We start from the raw sequence: 25780 nt of genomic DNA, 5'->3' as shown, positions 1-25780 counted from the left end.
TTAACATATTCAAAATGATAAATAGTGTATTCAGTTTCATGTTAGTATCATAAACAGCATATTATGTAATCTTAAAAGAGTATCTTAAGATTACCCATTATTAAAGGAAATGCTATGTGGTTGATAAGCATAACAATTAGGACCAAATGTATATTTGTCTATGTTTAATATAGTTCTTTGAGCACATTTATCATCATTGCATTCTATCTTAAGCCAAAATAGAAATCATCATCATCATCATCATCTTGAGAAGTGCAAAATACCGAGTTTTCAACAAAAAAAATGACATAGAGTTATGGAAAAGATTATATTATATGATACCTATGGCCATGAATAATATGATCATAACATAAGGTTTTGATTTGTTCCATGCCTTGCTTGTACTAGGTGGAATGCTCCCTTCATTTTTTTCGTTCCATGCCTTGATCGTACGAGGAGGGATGCTCTGTTCATTCCTAAAGAAATTAGGGGGATCCACTGCTGTCTTCACATCCACCAATCTCTCAAAATTTCCATTGAAGTAACTCTCTCCATAAACTTTACCTTCTTGATAGCTCCAATTCTTGGTGATGCCAATATCAAGGTCCCTATAGTTCAAATAAGCACTCCTTGGGTTTTTAGAGACAAAGCTAGTCATGTAACTGTGAAGCCTATTCACCAGGTTTCTGCTCCTTTTGTCAGCCTCAATTCCCATATCCTTCCAGTTTATTGAATACTGTATCTTGAACAAATTCCCTGCTCTATGTGGGAATGGTGTCTCTGTTTCCTTTATTTCATTCATTTTTCCACCATATGGATTGAAAACCAACCCTGGCTCCTCCAATTCAATCATCTTCTTCCAAAGCCATTGCAGCCCATCTTTTGATATTGGGGTCTTCACATAATCAGATTTCCTCTTCATGAACTTCACATGGTAAGATTCTCTATCAAGCAACACAGTAGGTGAAGTTCCTTTGCCAAAACTAGCCCACCATAGAGCTGATTCAATCCAACTCATCTCAAAGCAATCCTCTGTTACAAGACCCAATTCAGGGAAATCCTCAGCCAACAAAGGAACAACACTATTGACATCCCCTAAATACAATGCCATGATTGAAATCTTGATCGTCTTTTGCTTGTTTAATGTAACTGGCTGCACCAGCATCCTCATGAACAGATTGTCATCTGTTGTGGGAGCAACGGATTGCCATTTGTAAACAACATCTGTAGCGTTTTGTTCCAAGGTTCTTTCGAGCTTGAAAACCGTCACCATTTCGGGGACTTCAACAAGCTTGATGTTGAAAGCTAGAATCACCCCGAAACTAGCTCCTCCGCCACCTCTGATAGCCCAAAAGAGATCCTCTCCCATAGCTTTTCTATCAAGGATATTGCCATTAACATCAACTATCTTGGCATCCACCACATAGTCCACTGAGAGACCATATTTTCTCACCATGTTACCATAACCAGCACCGCTGATATGACCACCAACACCCACAGTGGGGCAAACACCAGCAGGGAATCCATAAACTCTACTCTTTTCCCAAATCCTATAGTAAAGTTCCCCAAGCGTTGCACCTGACTGAACCCAAACTGATTGATCCGCCATGTTAATCGATATTGAACGAAGATTAAACATGTCGAGGATGAAAAAGGGTTGGTCAGACACATAAGAGACCCCCTCGAAGTCATGGCCGCCACTCCGAATCCTAAGCTGAAACCCAATATTGTTGGAACATATTACGGCAGCCGAGACATGGGATTCCGTCAAAGGTGTAATGATGATCACAGGCTTTGGCGTTGAAGAAGTGTTGAAACGAGCATTACGAATATATTGTTCCAAAACGGTTTCATATGTAGCATTGGAGTGAGAGTAAACAATGTCGGAGATATTATCCGATGAGTTAGAACGGGTTTTCAGGCATTGAACAAAGGATTCATAAATGGAATTGGATGCTGCCAGGGAAAAGCAAATGTTGAAAGCTACAAGTAAGAGAGGAAGAAGCGATGGTGTTGACAATGGCGGCGTCATTGTTTGTAGTCGGTGCGTTGTGATTAACATTCATGAAATGGGAATTTGCGAATAGCATTGGAACCACGAGGAATCTAAATGCGGCAAATGGCGTATGGTATCATCCGCCGCAAGGTGGAAACGTGGATTCTAGTGGCTAATACATGGCCATGGGACATTGGTTGAAGTGCGATTCACCCAAAGAAAAAAAAAAGGCAGCTGTAATAGATGGAGATAAACCGACTTAAATGAATGATTATATGCATGCCAATATTGTTACTAAATTTGAAAGCTTTAATGTATTATTTGGTATTTATGTTTAGTATTAATATTTAATTTGGTATTTAGTTTTTTTTATTTAGTTCAGTTTTGTATTTGAGTTTGGCTTTAAATGTTTATTTTCGTATTTAACTCTTTTTATTTAATTTAATATTTGAGGGTGTTTTTTTGTACCAATTTGGTACTTGAGTCTTTTATTTGTCCTAATTAAGTATCTATGATTATTTTACTAGAGTATATATATCAAACATTTATTTGAATATATGATGTAGTTTGATGTAAGTATCAAATTGAACTTTGAAATTAAATTTAATTACAAAATATTACATTAACCCAATTTAAAAAGAAAATTATTTTACTTTTTCTTTTGGACATTGGTATTAATTATTCAAACAAGGGGTGTAGAGGTGTTCATGCTATCAAATTACCAACAATTAGCCACAAAGGCTTTTATTTATTAAAATATTGTAAAAATATTATAAAAAAGTTATGAAGGTTAGAGAGGAAAAAGGAAGAAAATTTTGGCTCACAAATTTTATTTTTTAAGTGTCAATAAACTAAGTCACATTGAACTCAAATTGAGTCAGTGTGGTAAGTTTCTCTAACTATAACTACTTCATGTGATATTTGTTTAATTTTTTTCGAGTCTTGTCTTAAATAAAATGGCATCTAACAACCAATGATAGTCTTATGATGTGTATAAGACAGCAATTTGTTCTTTTTTATCAAATGTAAAGGTGAATCTAGAAATTCTTTGAAAGAGGTCGAAATTTAATTATAAATTTTTAAAAGTCAAAACATAATTTTATTATTTATTAATTTATAATTTCATTATTTTTAAGAGACTAGAATTTTTTTATTTTTTGAGATTAAAATATAAATTTTTTATTTTGGGAGGTCAACCTGTCTGCCTAGCTTTTAAATTGGCCCCTGATAAAAGGGTATGTATAAAAAAATTAAATATGTTATCGTGTTTGTATATACATCTATGACTTTTTTTCAACATTCTATTTTTTTTCTATTAAATTTAAATTTCAACTTTTTTCTTCCGCTGCTGACGTGTAATAAAAGTTTCAAATTTATTTCTTCCAAGAAATGTCATAAATATTCAACAAAATTTATCATATTTTATTAAATTTTTAGTTATACAAGTAAAATATTTAAGGGTTATTTTGATTTTTTTTCGGTTGAGTGTTTTTTTTTTAAATTTTTTGAATAGTTTGTGCTATTTCAATTTGGTTTAAATTTTGAATTTTTTTATTTATATTACAAAATAGCTTTGTTTATAAATTTTAAACATTATTTTATAATGTTTTAAAGTTTTTTTGATAAATATTTTTTATATAAAATTTTAAGTAAATAAAAATAATCAATAATTCTTATAAGGTAATTTCATTAATATCTATTTTATATTATGGAAAGTTGAAGCCTATTTTTTTAATAAAATTCAACTCGACATAAACCGTTGAAATGATTTGGTTTGAATCGATTTTTAGTTTTTCTTCCCAAAAATTATTTAATAAATTCTAAAAATTAACATGCATGGATAATAATAATAATAATAACAATAATAATAATATGGTTGTCTTAATTATTGCATAACAAGCTGATGAACAATTGGATTTTTTGGTTTTGCGGAAGTGCCGCGAAAAATAAGACCAAAAAACATTTCTTTCATATTTGTTTTTAATGTCAAAACTAATATAAAAATGAATTCAATTTAACGTGATTGGGAGGTTTGAATTATTTCTTTTTCTTCACTATATTTATTAACTTGGCGGCCTAATTTATGAAAATTCAGAAATTATTGCCTCAATTTTATGAGGCTCAAAGGTTTGAATATTAAATTTCAAACTTAATTTATTTTTTTTAAAGAAAATAATGGGTTTCAGTGTACTCAATTACACGCCCTCCTGTATTGACAATAATATTCATGCCAATCGAGTTAAGACTTAATCGACTATCTGATAGATCACGTGTGTGTATATATAAACTCGAATATCAGCTTGTGTTCAACAATTTATATACAATAATTTAACGAAAATTAACAATTTAATTTTATTTATTTATCAAAATCTAGACTAAACATGCGAATACAATTGTACCCAATATATATATCCTAACTTGGGGGACTGGGGGTATATTTATGTATAGTATTCAATGAAAGTTGGCCAACATAATAAGGCTAACGGAAAATACGCAGTAAATCTGGTTTGATCATGAATTTATTATTATTATTATTATTATTATTATTATTATTATTATAAAGCAATAATTAAAAGTTGAACGAAACTTATTACTATTAATCAGAAATTTTAACTGATTCCAAGAATGATTGAATATTTTATATTTTGGTCAAACAAAGAATTTATTAAAATTTCATTATTGAAAAGTCTTATAACTTGTAAGTCGTATGCTTTCTAAACCTTTCACACATTTAAATAAGCTTTTCAATTTGATCCAAAAGCCGCCCCTTCACCGTTATATATACCATAACAACAATGCACCATTACCATATCTCTTCACATTATTTCCAAAATGAAAGCTTCAAGCTACACCTGTTTCATTGTTTCGATTTTCGTTTTGTTCTCTATTTCATCCGCGGCATCTTACGATCCGGTCGATTTTGATGCTTTTCTTCAATGCCTTCCTAAACATTCCGACCATTCTGTCTCGATTGCTGGAGCTATATTGACTCCCAACAATGCATCTTTCCAATCTATTTATCAATTACGTGCTAACAATCTTCGAGTCTTATTATCTGCGACTTCAAGGCCGGTGGCTATTATAACCGCTCTACATCCATCCCATGCACAAGCTGCGGTCATTTGCGCTAAGCGTCATGGTTTTCAACTAAGGATTCGAAGTGGTGGACATGATTACGAGGGACTTTCGTATATTTCCGACGTCCCGTTTGTTATCCTCGATATGTTCAACCTTAAGTCTATAGATATCGACATGAAAACCGAAACGGCATGGGTTCAAGCCGGAGCTACTACCGGCGAACTTTATTATAGTATAGCCAAGACAAGCGAAGTCCATGGATTCCCATCTGGTGTATGTACCACTCTTGGCATTGGTGGACACTTCAGTGGAGGTGGGTATGGATTTTTAATAAGAAAATACGGGCTTTCCATTGATAATGTCATCGATGCACAATTGATCGACGCTAAAGGTCGAATCCTTGACCGTAAATCAATGGGGGAAGACGTGTTTTGGGCTATAAGAGGCGGTGGAACTACTAGCTTCGGTATCATCCTTTCATGGCGGATCAAGCTGGTTCGTGTCCCACCTAGGGTCACTGTTTTCAACGTACAAAGGACCTTGGAACAAGGCGCAACGGAGCTGGCTTATCGTTGGCAACAAGTTGCTCCTAAACTGCCCAAAGATCTCTTCATTAGACTCCAGCCTGTGCCTATCAACAATGGCGGCAACAATAAAACTGTTAGCGTTTCATTCATCGGCCATTTTCTGGGACAAGCTGATGAACTTTTACGATTAATGAACGTAAGATTCCCTGAATTGGGTTTGACCAGAAATGATTGTTCAGAGATGAGTTGGGTCGAATCGGCCTTAAGTTGGGCGGGTTTCCCCAATGGAACCTCCATTGATGTGTTGCTCAATAGAGTTCAAGTAGACAGAGTGTTTTACAAGAGCAAGTCCGATTACTACAAAGCAGTGATCCCCAAACAAGGGTTGGAGACCTTATGGCAAGTGTTGATGGACATTGAAGACATATTCGTGCAATTTAACCCTTACGGTGGGCGAATGGAGGAGATATCCGAGTCGGAGACAGCCTTTGCGCACCGCGGTGGGAACCTCTTCAAGGCACAGTACGGGATCCAATGGTCCGAGTCCGACGGAGGGATCAACGCCACAGGGCGTTATGTCGAGATGTCAAGGAGGTTGTACAATGCGATGGCCCCGTATGCGTCGAGCAACCCGAGGGAAGCGTTTTTCAATTACCGAGACCTCGACGTCGGTAGCAACGAAAGCGGCGAGACGGATTTTGAGGTTGCGAAGGAATACGGAGCAAAGTATTTCAGGAACAATTTTATGAGGCTGACGGGTGTGAAAGCCAAGATAGACCCTGAGAATTTCTTCAAGAACGAACAAAGCATACCGCCTTTGCCAACGCCGCCATCTCATTAAAACAATATATGAAATATCTTCTCAATAATTTTAATTTCCCTTACCATTTTTATTATATCTAAGTTCACTGTGTATGTTGTTATTTCTTTATGTACAATAAAATAATTATAATTATTCTTAAAATTATATATCAACTTTGATTTAATTCGTAAAGTGATACATTATCTTTAAGTTGATATAATTTATATACAAAAAACTTTGATTAAATGTATATATAAAACTTTATTTTGATTATACATATTTTAAAAAAATAAATACATTAATTTAATTTTAAATTGAATATAAAAAAATCTATGTAAGTAATATAAAAACGAAAAATTATTATATATGTATTAAGAAAGATGTTAATAATTTGAAAATTTTGAATCAATTAAAATTTTATTTATAAAAATTTATGTACGTCATTTCATATTACACTACAATTAATTTTGAGATTTATTTTTAAATAATAATATATGTAGTGTTATTTGTGTAATCTAATTTCACTATTTATACAATAAAATAATAGATGAGTGATTAAGTTAAAAAAATTAAACTTCTTTGGATCTTGATATTGATTTTTTCTATATTTTTTTCTTTACATGACCCGAATGTCACGTAATGTAGATAATATCAAACTTTTTTTTGAACATTTTTTAGTAAATAAATTAAATACAATTAACTTTGTACCAAAAACATGTCCAAAAACGAAAGTAATTTTACTATTTGGATAGAGTCAAAAAACCAATTAAATACAATAAATACATATTAATCGACATGTCCAAAAATATTTAGCTGCTAAGGAAACGAAAATACGTTTTGCTTAAGCTAGTCTAATTCTCAAAATAAGTTACAAGAATATTAAACACATCAAGTGTTAGTGTTTGGATACATGCTCTCAAAGTGTTTCTAATATTTTGAAGAATTACATATTCCACAAATCAGGTTAATTTAAGTGAGTCAAATGAACTTTATTTAATCAGTTTACATTCATGCGATATTCTACGTGCATTCATCACAAGTTTTGATTTGTGACCCGTGACACTATTACGTACATGCTATTTTGGAACCTTTAGGGATCTATAATGTTGTCTTATTTAAATGGTGATTGTGATTACTAGGTAATATTGATCTATTGATAATATGACTCTCGATAATATTCAAGGTCATTTGATTTAGATTTTGGGGTTGTTGATTGCGACAATAGATGATAAAGGTTGAGAAGGATGAACGCGAAAGCAGATCGTAAAGTTTGTCAAAGTTGCGGATTTGACTTAAGGCTCTAGACGTTCGGAAAGAAACTTGGATTTTTCTTGACACAACCTGAAACGAAATTAAATCCAAGTTAGAGAAAATAATTAAAACAAATAATAAATCAAGGATTCAGGAAGTGAATAAAGAAGATAAATGGAAAGATAGAACGTGGCGTGTAGAAGTCCTAAGAAGCCTTGGAAACACGAAGAATCCACAACCCCCTTCAAGCGGCTCTAATTCCCCTCCAAGATAAAAACCTTGGCAAGAAAAAGTTTGAAGATGATCCCTACAATCTAAAAAGATTGTTAAAACTCTTCTAAAAGAAACTCAAGAGAAATTCTTGAAAAGAAAAAACTCAAAGAGAATTTATTAACTCAAAAGAGAAATAGAATGATAATCAATTGTCTCCCTATGTACAATGCAAAGGCCTATATATAGGCTAGATAAATAAATCTAAATAAAACTCCTAAGTATACTAGAACTCTAATTTAATCTAAACAAGAAGTAGTTTTAAACTAAACTTTCTTGTTAACATAAAATTCCTAAATAACTTAAAATACTTAATAATTATCAAAAATTCGGAATAAAATAATAATAAAATAATAAGAGCTAATAAACAAAATATTGTGCTTATATATAATAAAAATTAAGCCTAAAACTTAAACCCAATATGAAATGTCTAAGCTTGTAAGATCAATTGGGGTTCTTGAAGTGAAATGCTTAAGCTTGTTAGCATTTTCCACATGGGCTTGTCGTCATAGATTGAGAGTTTAGGCCCACAAACACAATTAGTCTCTTCTAATTCATCATTACTCCAGAATTTATTGTCTTGAAACTTCAACTCTTCTTCTTGAATTTTTTTCGTGATAAAGTCTTGAACCACTAAGTTGAGTTTTGACTTTATTTGTTTGGATTTGGATCTCGTAATTGGGCCTTGAGGAAAACTAAACTCATCTCTATTATGGCCTTTGAATTGGGCTGAGTTACTCGTATCGTTCCCCTCTTCCACAAAAGGATTTGCCCTCGAATCTGCAATATCAAAAGGAGAAAGGTCAGCGACATTAAAAGTGGCACTAACATTATACTCACTGGGAAGGTCGATTTGATATGCATTGTCATTAATGCGCTTGAGTACTTGAAAAGGTCCATCGCCACGTGGGTCCAATTTTGTTTTGCGTTTAGTTGGAAATCGCTCTTTTCTCATGTGGACCCAAACCCAGTCACCGGGCTCAAAGATAATTTGCTTGCGCCCCTTGTTAGCTTTGTTGGCAGTTGTTTCATTTGTTTTGGCGATTCGTTGTCTTGCTTTCGCATGCATGGATTTCACCAATTCAGCTTTTTTCTCACCGTCTAAACTAGAAATGTTTTCTATAGGCAATGGTGCAAGATCAAGTACAGTTAGTGGATTAAAACCATAAACAAGTTCAAATGGGGAATATGCACTTGTAGAGTGAATAGATCGGTTATATGCAAACTCAACAAATGGCAAATATTCTTCCCAAGTTTTAAGGTTCTTACCCACAACAGTTCGTAGTAAAGCACCTAAGACTCGATTGACTACCTCAGTTTGTCCATCTGTTTGGGGGTGACATGTAGTAGAATATAATAATTTAGTACCAAGCTTACCCCACAATACTTTCCAAAAGTGGCTTAGGAACTTTACGTCTCTGTCCGATACAATGGTGCGAGTTATCCTATGTAGGCGCACCACCTCTCGAAAGAACAAGTCAGCCACATGTGTAGCATCATCCGTTTTGTGACAAGGAATAAAGTGAGCCATCTTTGAAAACCTATCAACAACAACAAAGATACTATCTCGACCCTTTTTTGTTCGTGGTAAACCAAGAATGAAATCCATAGATCAGTCTACCCATGGCGAAGAAGGGATCGGTAAAGGAGTATAAAGTCCATGAGGCATTACCTTAGATTTTGCTTGTTTACAAGTAATACAATTAGAACAGACCTTTTCAACGTCCTTTTTCACGTGCGGCCAATAAAAATGTTCATGTAGAATATCTAGTGTTTTGGCGACACCGAAGTGTCCCATGAGGCCTCCACTATGTGCTTCACGAATTAATAACTCTCTCATTGAACATTGTGGAACACATAACCTGTTTAGGCGAAAAAGAAACCCATCTACAATATAAAACTTGTTAAAGGCACCATTCCCACAATTAGAAAAAACATTTGCAAAATCAATATCATTTAAGTATAAATCTTTTATATGTTCAAACCCTAAGACTTTAGCATTTAATGTAGTTATCAAAGAATATCTACGAGATAAGGCATCAGCAACTACATTTTCTCTACCTGTTTTATACTTAATTGTATATGGAAATGTCTCTATGAATTCCACCCATCGAGCGTGTCTCTTACTTAACTTACATTGTCCCTTTAACCATTTTAGGGATTCATGATCTGTATGGATAACGAACTCATTTGGCAACAAGTAATGTTGCCAAACTTGTAGAGCTCGGACTAATGCCAACAACTCCTTATCATAAGTTGAGTAGTTTAATTGTGCCCCTGTCAGTTTTTCACTAAAATATGCAATTGGCATTTTTTCTTGCATCAACACGGCACCAATTCCAATACCTGAAGCATCACATTCAAGTTCAAAAGTATTAGAAAAATCAGGTAATTTAAGAACCGGAGCAGAACATAACTTATCCTTTAAAGTTTGAAAAGCCTTTTCCTGAACTTCTTCCCATTTAAAACCCACAGATTTTTTAATAATCTCAATTAATGGAGCAGCAATAGTGGAGAAATCCTTCACAAAACGTCTATAAAAACTTGCTAAACCATGGAAAGATCTCACCTCGGTAATTGATTTAGGAGTGGGCCATTCTCTAATTGCCTTTACTTTGTCCTCATCGACATGAATACCTTGAGCACTTACTATAAAACCTAAAAAGATTAGTTTATCACAAAAAAAAGTGCATTTATCAAGGTTGGCAAATAATTTTTCAGTTCGCAGAATATCCAAAACTGATTTAACATGAAAAACATGGTCATCTAAAGAAGTTAAGTAAATCAGAATATCATCAAAATATACTACCACAAATTTACCCAAATAAGGTCTCAAAACATGGTTCATCAAGCGCATGAAAGTACTAGGTGCATTAGTCAAACCGAAAGGCATGACTAACCATTCATATAAACCAAACTTAGTTTTAAATGCTGTTTTCCATTCATCCCCCTCTTTCATTCGAATTTGATGGTAGCCACTTTTTAAATCAATTTTTGTAAAGATACAAGCACCATAAAGTTCATCAAACATATCATCAAGCCTTGGAATAGGATGTCTATACTTAATAGTAATTTGGTTAATTGGTCGACAATCGACGCACATTCTATACGTACCATCTTTCTTTGGCACCAGAATTACCGGCACTGCACAAGGACTTAAACTTTCACAAATGTGACCCTTCGCCAAAAGTTCATCTACTTGCTTTTGTAACTCCTTCGTCTCATCGGGATTGCTTCTATAAGCTGGTTGATTTGGAATTGTTGACCCAGGTATTAAGTCAATTTGATGCTCAATACCCCTCAAAGGTGGCAATCCTTTAGGTGCTGCTTCAAAAATATCTTCATATTCCTGCAAAAGAGACATAAAAACACTAGGCAAAGAGTTATGAAGGTTAGTCAAAGATAAACAGTTTTGCCTAAATCGAATAATGATGCAAGGTTGTTTAGTGAGTAAGGCTCGTCGCACATCTTTTCCACTCGCATAAAAATTATGAACCACTCTTTTTTTCTCACAAGAGGATGCACTCACCATTGGGTCATTATTAATTTGGCTCTTTTCACTAGAGACCTCTTTTCTCTCAACCTTTTTTGAATTTTGTGTCTTACTTCCCATAACCTCCTTACAAAACTTCATCATGTCGATTTGATCATTGTGAATATCTTTCGGATTCAAAGGGGTGAAAGTGTACTTTTTTCCACTAAAAATAAAAGAATATCGATTTAATTTACCATGATGAATAACATCACGATCGTACTGCCATGGTCTACCAAGTAACAAGTGGGCAGCATGCATGGGAACGACATCACACCAAACATCATCAATGTAAGTCCCAAGTTTAAAAGTGATCAAGCACTGTTTTACCACACGGACCTCCGAACCTTCATTAAGCCATTGAAGATGGTATGGTGTAGGGTGTTTGCTACATGGCAAAGCAAGAGAATCCACAAGGTAGCTGTTCACAACGTTACCACAACTTCCACTATCAATGATAAATGAGCAAAATGTACCTTTAATCAAACACCTCGAATGGAATATATTACTCCGTTGAAGATCATGATCATCCTTCAATTGGATGTTGAGTGTGCGCCTCACAACTAAACATCGGGGATGAGTTAGTGGTTCCACCAACTCTTCTTCACCATAAAATTTACCGCAATCGTTGACATCATCAATTAATTCGGGAATATCTGGGTCTGTTTTATCGGAATCAGAAGTATAATCACCATCTTCTTTGATCAACAAAAGTCTTGTGTTGGCACAATCACGGCTATAGTGCCCACGCCCTTTGCACTTAAAACATTCAATTTCACGAGCTCGTTGTTTTTTTGGTGAAGTAGTAGAAGTGAACTGCTTAAAAGATGAAGAAGGTTTTGTAGGAGCCCCACTTTTCCCCTCAAAAGATTTAGTCTCATCATGTTTTGGCAGCAATTTATTAGTAGCAAAAGGAAATTTCAAATTCTTGAAAGTAGAATTAGAACTCGTACCTCTATAATATTGTGAAGTACTAAATGAACGAGATTGACGTTGTTGAAACTGTCGCTCAATCTCAATTACCTTACGTACCGTATCTTCAAGATCAATGTAGGTTTGAAGATCAAGAACATTGGCTATCGAAACATTCAAACCATCTACAAACCGCACCATGGTAGTCTCCTCATCTTCTTGGATATTTGCTCTATGCATAAGCATCTCCATCTCTTTAAAGTACTCATCAACAGATCGATTACCTTGAACAAGGCGTTGAAGTCTTCGTTTAATATCCCTATAATAATGAGGTGGGATAAAACGTTTTCACATGATTTGTGTCAACTGTTCCCATGAATCAACATCTCGTTCACGATTCCTTTGGCGGTTCAACACAAGTTGAGTCCACCAACTCAATGCATAATCAGAAAATGCCAATATAGCTAATGGAACTTTCTCCTCCTCCGGACACTTATAACAACAGAACATGATCTCCATTTTATCCTCCCAATCGCAATATGCATCTGGATCATACTTTCCTTGGAATGGTGGAATGTTGAACTTTGGTTTAGCGACAGAAGGATGGCCTTGATTAGAAATACCCAAAGTTTTATCAATGTGACGATATTCGTGTCTACCAGGATTAGAACGAATACGAAGTTGTTCATTATCCCTATCATGATCACTATCACGAGCACGAGATCGTCGATTTGAAGAAGTCTCCAAACGAGCAACAGCTTTAGTGAGCAATTGAATATGATTGGAAAGCTGATTAATGTTCTCTTGTGGTTCTGTTGACACGTAGTCAAATTGGCCTCAAATGTATCACGTACCTCGTTCAATTGTTGATGTTGCAATTTTACCATCCCCACAATATTCTCCAATGTAACATCTTGTTCTTTGTCATCAGATGGTATCTCATCATGGTTTTTACAGGCACGAGTGTCACGAGTCATAGTGAAAGCCTGGAAAAGCACAACACTTCAAAAGAAAAAATTAAGCAAACCTCACCTATATGCACTCAAAAAAAAATTCTCAATGAGGTAAGAATTAATCTTGTGAGTCTTTTAAAAGTGTCTATATCAATCAATCAAGATGTTTTAGAATCAAACTATCAAAGCAAACCTAATAGCACTATGAGTCCAAAATTTGCTTAGACATCAAAGAATTTTGTTGCACGGATGAAGGAATATGCAACGTGCTTTAACCTACTAACACAAGAAATAAGAAAGTGTTAGAATGCGTAAGGAACAAATAAAAAGGAAAACAAATGAATACTTAAAGCTAAGAGTCAATGAAAATTGTTGAAACCTGAAAACCCGAAAAACTGCGAAGCAACTTGACAAACTTCGTTCAAGGTGTTCCCGATTTCCAAAAATCACAAAATTTAAACTGAAGCCTCCTCAAATAATGTAGATTTGATCTGGAAAGTTTCGGCACAAAATTCAACCCACAAAATTTTTTTTTATTTTTTTTCGTATTTTATTTTTTGTACTTTTTATCTCTTTTTTTTTGTGGGAAATGTTTTTTTATACTTTAAAATAGTGCCAAGAAATAGTATGCAAAATTTTAGATCATTTGAAAATCGTTTACCCACTGAGAAATATTTTTTTTTGAAAACTATAGGGGTAAAATTTGTTTTGAAGCTGTTTTCGAGAAATCAATTTAAAAAAGAACACCTAAAACGCCCAAATCTGATACCAAATGATAAAGGTTGAGAAGGATGAACGCGAAAGCGGATCGTAAAGTTTGTCAAAGTCGCGGATTTGACTTAGGGCTCTAGACGTTCGGAAAGAAACTTAGATTTTTCTTGACACAACCTAAAACGAAATTAAATCCAAGTTAGATAAAATAATTAAAACAAATAATAAATCAAGGATTCAGGAAGTGAATAAAGAAGATAAATGGAAAGATAGAACGTGGCGTGTAGAAGTCCTAAGAAGCCTTAGAAACACGAAGAATCCACAACCCCCTTCAAGCGGCTCTAATTTCCCCTCCAAGATAAAAACCTTGGGTAGAAAAAGTTTGAAGATGATCCCCACAATCTAAAAAGATTGTTAAAACTCTTCTAAAAGAAACTCAAGAGAAATTCTTGAAAAGAAAAAACTCAAAGAGAATTTATTAACTCAAAAGAGAAATAGAATAATAATCAATTGTCTCCCTGTGTACAATGCAAAGGCCTATATATAGGCTAGATAAATAAATCTAAATAAAACTCCTAAGTATACTAGAACTCTAATTTAATCTAAACAAGAAGTAGTTTTAAACTAAACTTTCTTGTTAACATAAAATTCCTAAATAACTTAAAATACTTAATAATTATCAAAAATTCGGAATAAAATAATAATAAAATAATAAGAGCTAATAAACAAAATATTGTGCTTATATATAATAAAAATTAAGCCTAAAACTTAAACCCAATATGAAATGTCTAAGCTTGTAAGATCAATTGGGGTTCTTGAAGTGAAATGTTTAAGCTTGTTAGCATTTTCCACATGGGCTTGTCGTCATAGATTGAGAGTTTAGGCCCACAAACATAATTAGTCTCTTCTAATTCATCATTACTCCAGAATTTATTGTCTTGAAACTTCAACTCTTCTTCTTGAATTTTTTTCGTGATAAAGTCTTGAACCACTAAGTTGAGTTTTGACTTTATTTGTTTGGATTTGGATCTCGTAATTGGGCCTTGAGAAAAACTAAACTCATCACTATTATGGCCTTTGAATTGGGCTGAGTTACTCGTATCAATAGATGCTATGCAAGTTATACAAGTTATAATGATAGTGAGTTTTTAAGTTATGAAAAGGTGGATTAGGAAATATTGAAAAAGTTCATGGTCCATTTTCTATCCGTTTCCATAGCACAAGGGATCATTATTTTTTTCTCTCTATAGTTTCTATTATGTGCTTTTCTAGCTTTGGTCAATCTATATTTATTGGGAGTTTGCAAGAAATTATTGTGGTGGTGTTTTTAAGAGAACCTGGATATTTTCTGAATTTTTGGGTGACTTGTTACTCATAAGATTGGTGGCTTATTGAATCTTGATGCGCGAATGGTGAACTTGCATGGTAATCAGTTTTTTTAAATTTTTTGGTGGTCTCGTTGGTGTTTTCCAATTTGCCCGCGGATTTTAATCCGACTGTCGTTTGGCCTTATGTACCATGTGCCAAATGCTCTGGTGTCTCAATTCTGAATTTTAACGTGGATGGAGCTTAGACAATTGGCTCTAATTGCGCTGGTAAAGGTGGTGTGCTGAGGGTTAGTGACGGACTGGTGCATGGTGTTTTTTTGGACCGATTGCTGCCTTGTCCCTTGCTGAAGCAGCACTAAAGGCGATTGTTGCCACCCTTTAGTTCTTCTCCTCATCTCCATGTAAAAGTGATGTTACACTAATTATATATAGAATCCGATTCACTGAACTCTATTACATGGATTTTAAGACCTTTGTTGAGGCCTTGGAGATACTGTAAGACTTTCGACTTGTTTGGGCACGAATTTGGTAATGTTAACTTTGTTCAGACGCGTCGAGAAGCGAATAGTTTCGTTAATGGTAGTCTTGCAAAATTGGGAGTTTGTTGTCAACAAATGTTTTGCTATTGATTTTGTTCTATTTAGGATATTAGAGCTTCATGTCGACCAATGCTCTTATCTTTATATTCGGTGATTTTTCCGGTGTTAAGTTCGTTTGTTTCCGGTTTACTCTGCTAAAGCGTTTTATTTGGACTAAATGGACTTTTATTTTATTTAAATGTTATGAGACAACTTTTTATTTATTTAAAATTTTCATTTTAAATTTAATTACATAAGATATAACATTGATAATGAAAGAATCTAATTCATATAACATTGATAGTAGGGGTAAAGCCATAAATTATGTTTTTTTAGGAGGCGAGTTTTGTGTTTTTATGAGAGCTAAAATGTAATTTATCCATTGTATTAACTTATATATTTATAATATTTAATTATCATTTTGAAAGTCAAAGTACAATTTAATTGTTTACTAATTTATAATTTTATAAATTATGAAAGGGCCAATGTGATATTTTCCTATTCTAGGGGGGCTTGGCCTCTACCAACCCTTTGATGTTGCCTTCTTCAATAATATGAGGATGTAATTAAAATATTTTAAAATTTGAGAATTAATTGAAAATAAGAATCATAATTTGGAAATGTGAAATGCATGGTAAAATTGAATTACACAAACAAAATCACATAAAGATATTCTTATTTCTTATACATGGAAGAGCATGATATGTTTAAAATTACAAGCAAATTCATAAGATATTTGGTTTTCATTTATAGATGATTGTAGAAGGCCAGGATTTCAATGAGGCAATGGTGGTATGCTTTGCTCGTTCTTGAAGAAATTCTCAGGATCGATCGTGGCTTTCGCTTTTGCTAGTCTTATGAAATTGTTTCGGAAATATTTAGCGCCATATTCTTGAGCATCCTCGAAATCCGTCTCGTCGCTTTCGTTGCTGCCAATGTCGAGGTCTCGGTAGTTGAGAAACGCTTCTCTTGGGTTGCTCGATGTGTACGGGGCCATTGCCTCGTACAACCTCCTCGACATCTCAACGTAACGTTCCGTGGTGTTGATCCCTCCGTGAGACTCGGACCATTGGACCCTGTACAGCACCATGAAGAGGTTTCCGGCTCGGTGTGCAAACGCGGTCTCCGAGTCCAAAATCTCTTCCATTCGCCCACCGTAAGGGTTCATCTGGACCAAGATGTCTTCAATGTCCATTAATCCTTGCCATAAGGTCTCTAACCCTTGTTTGGGGATCAATGCTTTGTAGTAATCGGACTTGCTCTTGGAGAACACTTTGTTTTCTTGAACTCTATCGAGTAACATATCAATGGAGGTTCCATTGGGGAAATTCGCACAGTATACGGTCGATTCCACCCAACTCATCCCTAAACAGTGATTTCGGGTCAAACCCAACTCGGGGAAGCTTACGTTCATTAATCGTAAAAGCCCATCAGCTTGTCCCAGAAAATGGCCGATGAATGAAACCCTAACAGTGTTATTGTTGCCGCCATTGTTGATAGGCACAGGCTGGAGTCTAATGAAGAGATCTTTGGGCAGTTTAGGAGCAACTTGTTGCCAACGATAAGCCAGTTCCGTTGCGCCTTGTTCCAAGGTCCTTTGCACGGTGAAAACAGTGACCCTAGGTGGGACACGAACCAACTTGATCCGCCATGAAAGGATGATACCAAAGCTCGTTATTCCACCGCCTCTTATAGCCCAAAACACATCTTCCCCCATTGATTTACGGTTCAGGATTCAACCATTAGCGTCGATCAACTGTGCATCAATGACATTATCAATGGAAAGCCCGTATTTTCTCATTAAAAACCCATACCCACCTCCACTGAAGTGTCCACCAATGCCTAGAGTGGTCCAAACACCCGATGGGAATCCATGGACATTGCTCTTCTCGGCTATCCTATAATAAAGTTCGCCGGTAGTAGCTCCTGCTTGAACCCACGCTGTTTCAGTCGACATGTCGATATCTATAGAGTTTAGATTGAACATATCGAGGATAACAAATGGGACTTTAGAAGTGTACGAAAGTCCCTCGAAATCATGACCACCACTTCGAATCCTTAGCTGAAAATCATGTCTCTTGGCGCAAATAACAGCGGCTTGTGCATGGGATGGATGTAGAGCGGTTATAATGGCCACCGGTCTCGAAATTGCTGATAAAAAGTTTCGAAGATTATTAGCACGTAATTGGTATATAGATTGGAAAGTCGAATTGTTGGGAGTTAATATTGCATCGATGATCGGAAGAGAAGAATTAGACTGTTGAAGAAGGCATTGAAGAAAACCATCAAAATCGGAAGATGTGGCCGATGAAATCAATAACAAAATGAAGATTGAAATAAGGGAAAAGATGGAGCTTGAAATTTTCATTTTTTTTTCCAGATGGTATTGGTGCATTGTTATTATGATTTGAGGGGGGTTATATATATAAAGAGGGGAGGGACCTGTTTGGATCAGCTCAGAGCTTATCTCAAATTGTTGAAGTCTTAAACATGTATACTAAAACAAGTCAATCTATTACCTAAACGCATCAAGTTGTCATTAAACTTGTTCATTTTCTAAGCAACATCACATTGCAACTAAAACACAAAGCATATTACTGCTGCATACACACGAGCTGCATCATGCATACAAGTTGCATACATTAAACAAAGACATCTCAGCAGCATGATTGGGCCACCTTTCAACAACATGTTTCTAAGACTTTTCAATAAAGAAAATTCATTTTTGTTTTTTATATTGGTTTTAAATTGAATAAAATCTTCATTCGACTTTTTTCCATATATATTAATTTTTTATTTGACCCAAATATAAAATTTTAATTCTATAAAATCTATTTTTGTAAAAGAATAAAAAATATATAAAATTTTAATTTTTTTTTACATTAATTCTTGAATTTTCTTGAAATCAATTAATATTATGTAGGGTTAATTGTACTAAACATCCCCAAACTTTCAATCTAAATTGGTCCCAAACTTCAAAATATTCTAATTACATCCTTAAAAGATCAGGATTATATAAATCAGGTCATTTTGTTATTAAAACCATTAATTTAACTATTGACACATCAAATCTTATGTAGCTAATTTTAAAACAAAAAATTTTAAATAAATAGAACATTGTCACATAATGTTTAAAAGCAAAATGTTGGGATCGACTCATATAAACAACAAAATAGAAAATACAGAGAAAAACGAACACAAATATTTTAGTGAAAAGCCCTCAAAGAAATAAAAACCACGAATAAAGGAGGCTTGGATTTTTCACTAAATGAGTAAACAAACAAGAGTAAAATATGAACAAAATTATTTCGATAGTTGCCACGAAACTTTCACCAAAATTCATATGCAACTACATTTTGTCACTCTCAAAGAAAAGTCATTACTCATTGGCTTGTCAAAATAAGGATATGATGGCCCTTTAAATAGATTAAAATTAAAGTTCTAATCATACTATTCCTGAAATAATCAGAATCTAACTAAAAGAAGAAGTCCTATTTAAAATCTAAAATGTGGTTGCCAAATAGGAGAGAACACATCGTGATGTCGCAATGTCTCATTGGCCTCGTCATGACATCGTCCATCGTATCGTCCTAACAAGCCAACGCTCCTTGTCCTGACGTCGGGCCTGTTTTGGCTATTCTTCAATTGCTCGTCGATTGTCGTCTAAGGTATTTGCAACGTGTTCAATAAATGCGATGCAATATTAATTCCCAACCATTCATCTTTTAAATATATATACCAATTATGTGCTAGCAATCTTCGACCATTATTATCAGCAACTTCTAGATCGGTTGCCATTATAACTGCTCTACATTCATCTCATGCACAAGCCGCTATCATTTGCGCCAAGAGACATGATTTTCAACTAAGGATTTGAAGTGGTGGTCATGATTTCGAGGGACTTCCGTAAACTTCTAACGTCTTGTTTGTTGTCCTCGATATGTTCAACCTAAACTCTATAGACATCGACATGTCGACTGAGATGGCGTGCGTTCAAGTAGGAGCTACTACCGGCAAACTTTATTATAGGATAGTTGGCAATGTACTCTTCCTGAAAGCTTGGTTCCGTCATTTTCATACACACACAAAAAAAAGTGTTTTTGGGAGAGTAGGAGAATTTGAAATAGAGTATAAATGAGACAATAAGATTCAGAAGCTACTTAAGTTCAACTCGAAGGAAATTCAAACTTGATTCAATAATTATTGAGTCGAGCTCGAGCTATTTATCTAGTTGAATTCAGCTTAATAATATTAATAAATAATAAAAAATTTTATAACATTAAATTTTAAAAACCATAATAATTATATTACATATGCATAAATATCTCATTGAACTCCAACGTTAGGTTTATTGGTTATAAGTCTTCACCCTACAGCTCATACTGTCTGTTCAAGTCGCAAGTCGCCGGAATTCCTACCTGTGCCTGGCAATGATTTGTTCAAATTGTGGGTTCAGGTCATAGGGATCGCATTCTTATGGTGTGGATCGAAGATAATTATTTGCTCTTTCTTGATAATTATTTGTCCTTTTTCATCTAAGGGTGAATCTAGAAATTCTTTTAAAAGTGGCTAAAATTTAATTATAAACTTTTGAGAGGTCAAAAAATAATTTTATCATTTATTAATTTATAATTTCATTATTTTTAAGAGATTAGAAAGATTTTTTTTTCTAGGGATCAAAGTATAGTTTTATCATATATTAATTTATAATTCTACTATTTTAGAGGAGACTAAACAAACAATTTTTTATTTTGAGAGGTCAAGAATCAAGAGCAAAGCCAGAAATTATTTTTAGGACGGACCGAAATTAAATTGCAAACTTTACGATAGTAAAAATGTAACTTTTACGATAATAAAAATATAATTTTATCTTTTTAATTGCTTAAATGTTTATAAATTTTAAAGAGTCAAAGTGTAATTTTATTAATTTTAAAAATTATAAAAGACTCATTCCTCCACCAGTCCCCAACTACACCACCGTCAAGAACTCTACCTAACTATTAAATTGTCCCCTGATAGAGGGGTATGTAAAAAAAAAAAATCTTATCATGTTTATATATACATCTATGTCTTTTATTCAGCATTCTATTTTTATAAAATTTAGTTTATAAACTTAATTTCCTTTTAAAATTCAATTAAACCCTCTAATTAAAAGTTGAACCAAACATAGGTACGGTAATAGTAACTTATTACTATTAATAACAATTTTTAATTGATTCCAAGACAGGGGCATAGCGTGCCGGCACCTAGAAAATTTTTTTTACATAAATCTTTTAATTTTTAAATATTTAAATTAATAAAGGTGAAATTATATTTTAGCCCCTTCTACAAAAATAATTCCTAGCTTCCCCTGTTTCAAGAATGATTGAATATTTTATATTTTTGTGAAAACAAATATTGTATTAAATAATAATAATAATAAAATAAAGGATAAACTATTAAAATAGTTACTTTTGTTTATCTCAGGTTACATTTTAGTCATTTATATTTGAAATGTCACATTTTAGTCACTTTTTTTTGTATTATAACATTTTAGTCACTGAGCTGTTAATTGCCGTTAACGGTGTAATGGTAAGCTGTCATGGCATGTTAAATCATCATTTCAAATAAAAATTTTAGGTTAAATTATACAATTGGTCCCTATATTTTTTTATTTTGAGCAATTAAATTTTTTTTCTTTTATGTTCTTTTAACTTTCTTTTTTTCTTTATTTTCCATTCTCTTCCGCTTCTCCCTCTATTTTCCTACCTTATCCATTTCTTTTAACGTAGTTTTTCTATATTTTCTATTTATTAAAACTTTTTTATGTTTATGAAAAAAGAAAATGCGAAAGCTAAAACCAAAATAAAACTTGCTTTGCATATTCTCACCCCACAATTACAAACTCTTATCATCCATCATCGCTTTAACAAATCAATTTGGATCTCTCTATGACTTAGCCTACAAGCTCGCCTCACTTGAAGACCTAGCCAGTCATGACTTATGGCAATCCAGCCTAAAAAAAGTTTCACAAGCTTGTTCCCTCAACCTCCTAACCAACCCCCACAACCACCTTATTTACCTTACCTACAACATTCTCATCCTCTCGAAACAACGTTATTTCACGGATTCTTCAAACGAACTCTACACTCTCAATGACTAAAACAAATACCATACGAAACTACCCTCAACATAACCTAAAATTTGAGTCCTTGCTTCCTTTCTCTCTTCTGTTCATCCAGGCTCGACCTCCAATCAAGCTTGTTTGGGAATATCCAAGAAGGTTTATATCAATTTTATAGTTTGCTTAATTTTATTCATTAGAAAATAAAATAAAAGGAAATGAATAATCTATACTATTCTGTAAAAAATTGAAAACGGAAAATTTTGTTTTGAATATAAAGAATTAAATTTATGTTTAGATTTTATTAAGGATATGGTTTTTTATATTGATTAGTCAAATCCAATTTTAGTTTCAAGATTAGATTATATTCAAATCGAGATTTGATTAAGAATGATAAATATTAGGTTTTGAGTGAAATTTAATTTAGGAAACACGTGAAAGAAAAAAATAACTTGGGTTATTTGATGGGCAAAGATTATGTTTATGCAATGAAAAATATGAAACTAGTTTTAAAGAAAAATTAAAAGGAAAATAAATAAATAAAAAGAAAAAATTAAATTGTTCAAAAAAATAAAAGTGTAAGGACTAGTTTTAATAAATGGAAAATATAGGAAAATAACATTAAAAGAAATGGGGAAGGGAGGAAAACAGGGGGAGTAGCAGAAGAGAATGGAAAATAAAAAAAAAAAGAAAAGTTAAAAGAACATAAATTAAAAATATTAAATTAAAACGAAAAAATATATAAACCAATTGTATAATTTAACATGCAATTTTCATTTAAAATGATAATTTAATGTGTCACATCAACTTACCATTACACCGTTAACGACAATTAAAGGTTCGGTTGCTAAAATATTACAATACGATAACGTAAGTGACTAAAACGTAACATTTCAAATATAAGTGACTAAAATGTAACTTAAGGCAAACAAAAGTGACTATTTTCATAATTTACCCTCAAGAATTTCGTTGTTGAAAAGTCTTATAACTTATAATTCGTATGCTTTCTAAACCTTTCACACATTTAGATAAGCTTTCCAATTTGATCCAAATGCCACACCTTCACCATTATATATACCATAACAACAATGCACCATTACCATATCTCTTCACATTATTTCCAAAATGAAAGCTTCAAGCTACACCTGTTTCATTGTTTCGATTTTCGTTTTGTTGTCCATTTCATCGGCAGCATCTTACAATCCGGTCGATTTCGATGCTTTTCTTCAATGCCTTCCTAAACATTCCGACCATTCTGTTTCAATTGTTGGCGCTATATTGACTCCCAACAATGCATCTTTCCGATCTATTTATCAATTACGTGCTAACAATCTTCGAATCTTATCATCTGCGACTTCAAGGCCGGTGGCTATTATAACCACTCTACATCCATCCCATGCACAAGCTGCGGTCATTTGCGCTAAGCGTCATGGTTTTCAACTGAGGATTCGAAGTGGCGGACATGATTACGAGGGACTTTCGTATATTTCCGACGTCCCGTTTGTTATCCTCGATATGTTCAACCTTAACTCTATAGCTATCTGACATGAAAACCGAGACTGCATGGGTTCAAGCCGGAGCTACTACCGGCGAACTTTATTATAGTATAGCCCAGAAAAGCGAAGTCCATGGATTCCCATCTGGTGTATGTACCACTCTAGGCATTGGTGGACACTTCAGTGGAGGTGGGTATGGATTTTTAATAAGAAAATACGGGCTTTCCATTGATAATGTCATCGATGCACAATTGATCGACGCTAAAGGTCAAATCCTTGACCGTAAATCAATGGGGGAAGACGTGTTTTGGGCTATAAGAGGCGGTGGAACTACTAGCTTCGGTATCATCCTTTCATGGCGGATCAAGCTGGTTCGTGTCCCACCTAGGGTCACTGTTTTCAACGTACAAAGGACCTTGGAACAAGGCGCAACGGAGCTGGCTTATCGTTGGCAACAAGTTGCTCCTAAACTGCCCAAAGATCTCTTCATTAGACTCCAGCCTGTGCCTATCAACAATGGCGGCAACAATAAAACTGTTAGGGTTTCATTCATCGGCCATTTTCTGGGACAAGCTGATGGACTTTTACGATTAATGAACGTAAGATTCTCTGAATTGGGTTTGACCAGAAATGATTGTCTAGAGATGAGTTGGGTCAAATCGTCCTTATATTGGGCGGGTTTCCCCAATGGAACCTCCATTGATGTGTTGCTCGATAGAGTTCAAGTAAACAGAGTGTTTTACAAGAGCAAGTCCGATTACTACAAAGCAGTGATCCCCAAACAAGGGTTAGAGACCTTATGGCAAGTGTTGATGGACATTGAAGACATATTCGTGCAATTTAACCCTTACGGTGGGCGAATGGAGGAGATATCCGAGTCGGAGACAGCCTTTGCGCACCGCAGTGGGAACCTCTTCATAGTGCTGTACAGGATCCAATGGTCCCAGTCCGACGGCACAGGGCGTTATGTCGAGATGTCAAGGAGGTTGTACAATGCGATGGCGCCGTATGCGTCAAGCAACCCGAGGGAAGCGTTTTTCAATTACCGAGACCTCGACGTCGGTAGCAACGAAAGCGGCGAGACGGATTTTGAGGTTGCGAAGGAATACGGGGCAAAGTATTTCGGGAACAATTTCATGAGGCTGGCGGGTGTGAAAGCCATGGTAGACCCTGAGAATTTCTTCAAGAACGAACAAAGCATACCGCCTTTGCCAACGCCGCCATCTCATTAAAACAATATATGAACTTCTCAATAATTTTAATTTCTCTTGCCATTTTTATTATATCTTTTATGTACGTTCTACCGTCTATTTTAAATTTTGTTAAAAATTAAATATATTGAAGTTATTATGTAATAATAAAGATAATAATTTACGAAATTTAAATAAACTTTTTCTATATATATTTTTATGTATTGATTTTATCTATATGTTTTTTCTTTACATGACCCGAATGTCACGTAATGTACGTAATATCAACCTTTCTTTTCAACATATTTTAGTAAATCAATACTTTATCAAGCTTTAGCTTTTTTATTTGTGTAATTCAATTTCATCCTTTTTTATTCGTGTCATATTTTTTTTTCAATTCCATACTTAAGGTTTATTTTATCAATTTGATACTTAAATTTTTTATTTGTTTTAATTAAGTATTTAAGGTTTTTTTTTACTAAAGCACACATATTAAACATTCTTTGAGACATATGATATCGTTTAATTTAAGTATCAAATTAAACCTTGAAATTAAATTCAAGTACAAAATATTACATTAACCCGAGTAAAAAAAAATTATTTTAGTTTTTTTCTTTTGGACTTTGGTATCAATTATCCACTAAAGAAGTACAGAGGTGTTCATGGTATCAAATTACCAACAATTAGCCACAAAGGGTTTTATTTATTAAAATATTATAAAATATTTTAAGGTTAGAGAGGGAAAAGGAACAAAATTTTGGGTCATAAATTTTATTTTAAGTGTCAACAAATTAAGTCAGACTGAATTCAAATTGAATCGGTGTGATAAGTTTCTCTAATTATAAGTACTTCACGTGGCACTTGTTTAATTTTTTCTGGTCTCGTCTTAAATAAAACGGCATCCAACAACCAATAACACTCTTATTGCAGATTGATGTTACTAAGTTTGATTACTTTGTACCCATTAATTGAAAGGTTAACTATTAAAGCGGTTTATTCGAGTGTAATAGTCGCTTCCCACATGAAAAATGAAATGCGTACATTTCTAGCTTCCATCTTTCTAGGAATGTAGCA

The 25780-nt window shown here is 34.0% G+C and overlaps 4 protein-coding genes and 1 pseudogene across 4 annotated transcripts; 2 read left to right on the top strand and 3 right to left on the bottom strand.

Moving 5' to 3' along the window:
- Window positions 1–71: 71 nt before the first annotated feature.
- On the bottom strand, window positions 72–2412 carry LOC107925054 (berberine bridge enzyme-like 21). The gene has a single exon (XM_016855620.2). The coding sequence runs from the start codon at window positions 2039–2041 to the stop codon at window positions 311–313; it is 1731 nt and encodes a 576-aa protein (XP_016711109.2). The 5' UTR covers window positions 2042–2412; the 3' UTR covers window positions 72–310.
- Window positions 2413–4776: 2364 nt separating this feature from the next.
- LOC107924959 (berberine bridge enzyme-like 17) lies at window positions 4777–6555 on the top strand. The gene has a single exon (XM_016855538.2). The coding sequence runs from the start codon at window positions 4808–4810 to the stop codon at window positions 6419–6421; it is 1614 nt and encodes a 537-aa protein (XP_016711027.2). The 5' UTR covers window positions 4777–4807; the 3' UTR covers window positions 6422–6555.
- Window positions 6556–16692: 10137 nt separating this feature from the next.
- On the bottom strand, window positions 16693–17634 carry LOC107925098 (berberine bridge enzyme-like 7). The gene has a single exon (XM_016855664.2). The coding sequence runs from the start codon at window positions 17632–17634 to the stop codon at window positions 16693–16695; it is 942 nt and encodes a 313-aa protein (XP_016711153.1).
- Window positions 17635–17652: 18 nt separating this feature from the next.
- LOC107925099 (berberine bridge enzyme-like 8) lies at window positions 17653–18296 on the bottom strand. The gene has a single exon (XM_041079446.1). The coding sequence runs from the start codon at window positions 18283–18285 to the stop codon at window positions 17653–17655; it is 633 nt and encodes a 210-aa protein (XP_040935380.1). The 5' UTR covers window positions 18286–18296.
- Window positions 18297–23079: 4783 nt separating this feature from the next.
- On the top strand, window positions 23080–24839 carry LOC107925009 (berberine bridge enzyme-like 7; annotated as a pseudogene).
- The last annotated feature ends 941 nt before the right edge of the window (window positions 24840–25780 follow it).

The sequence above is a fragment of the Gossypium hirsutum genome, chromosome A10, assembly GCF_007990345.1.
Source record: "Gossypium hirsutum isolate 1008001.06 chromosome A10, Gossypium_hirsutum_v2.1, whole genome shotgun sequence".
Lineage (NCBI taxonomy): Eukaryota > Viridiplantae > Streptophyta > Magnoliopsida > Malvales > Malvaceae > Gossypium > Gossypium hirsutum.
Note: the sequence above shows the minus strand (reverse complement) of the source record. Positions and strands in the feature narration are given on the sequence as shown.

Coding starts and splice junctions, on each gene's coding strand:
- LOC107925098 (XM_016855664.2), bottom strand. CDS start 17,634: ATGGGGGAAGATGTGTTTTGGGCTATAAGAGGCGGTGGAATAACGAGC.
- LOC107924959 (XM_016855538.2), top strand. CDS start 4,808: ATGAAAGCTTCAAGCTACACCTGTTTCATTGTTTCGATTTTCGTTTTG.
- LOC107925099 (XM_041079446.1), bottom strand. CDS start 18,285: ATGAAAATTTCAAGCTCCATCTTTTCCCTTATTTCAATCTTCATTTTG.
- LOC107925054 (XM_016855620.2), bottom strand. CDS start 2,041: ATGTTAATCACAACGCACCGACTACAAACAATGACGCCGCCATTGTCA.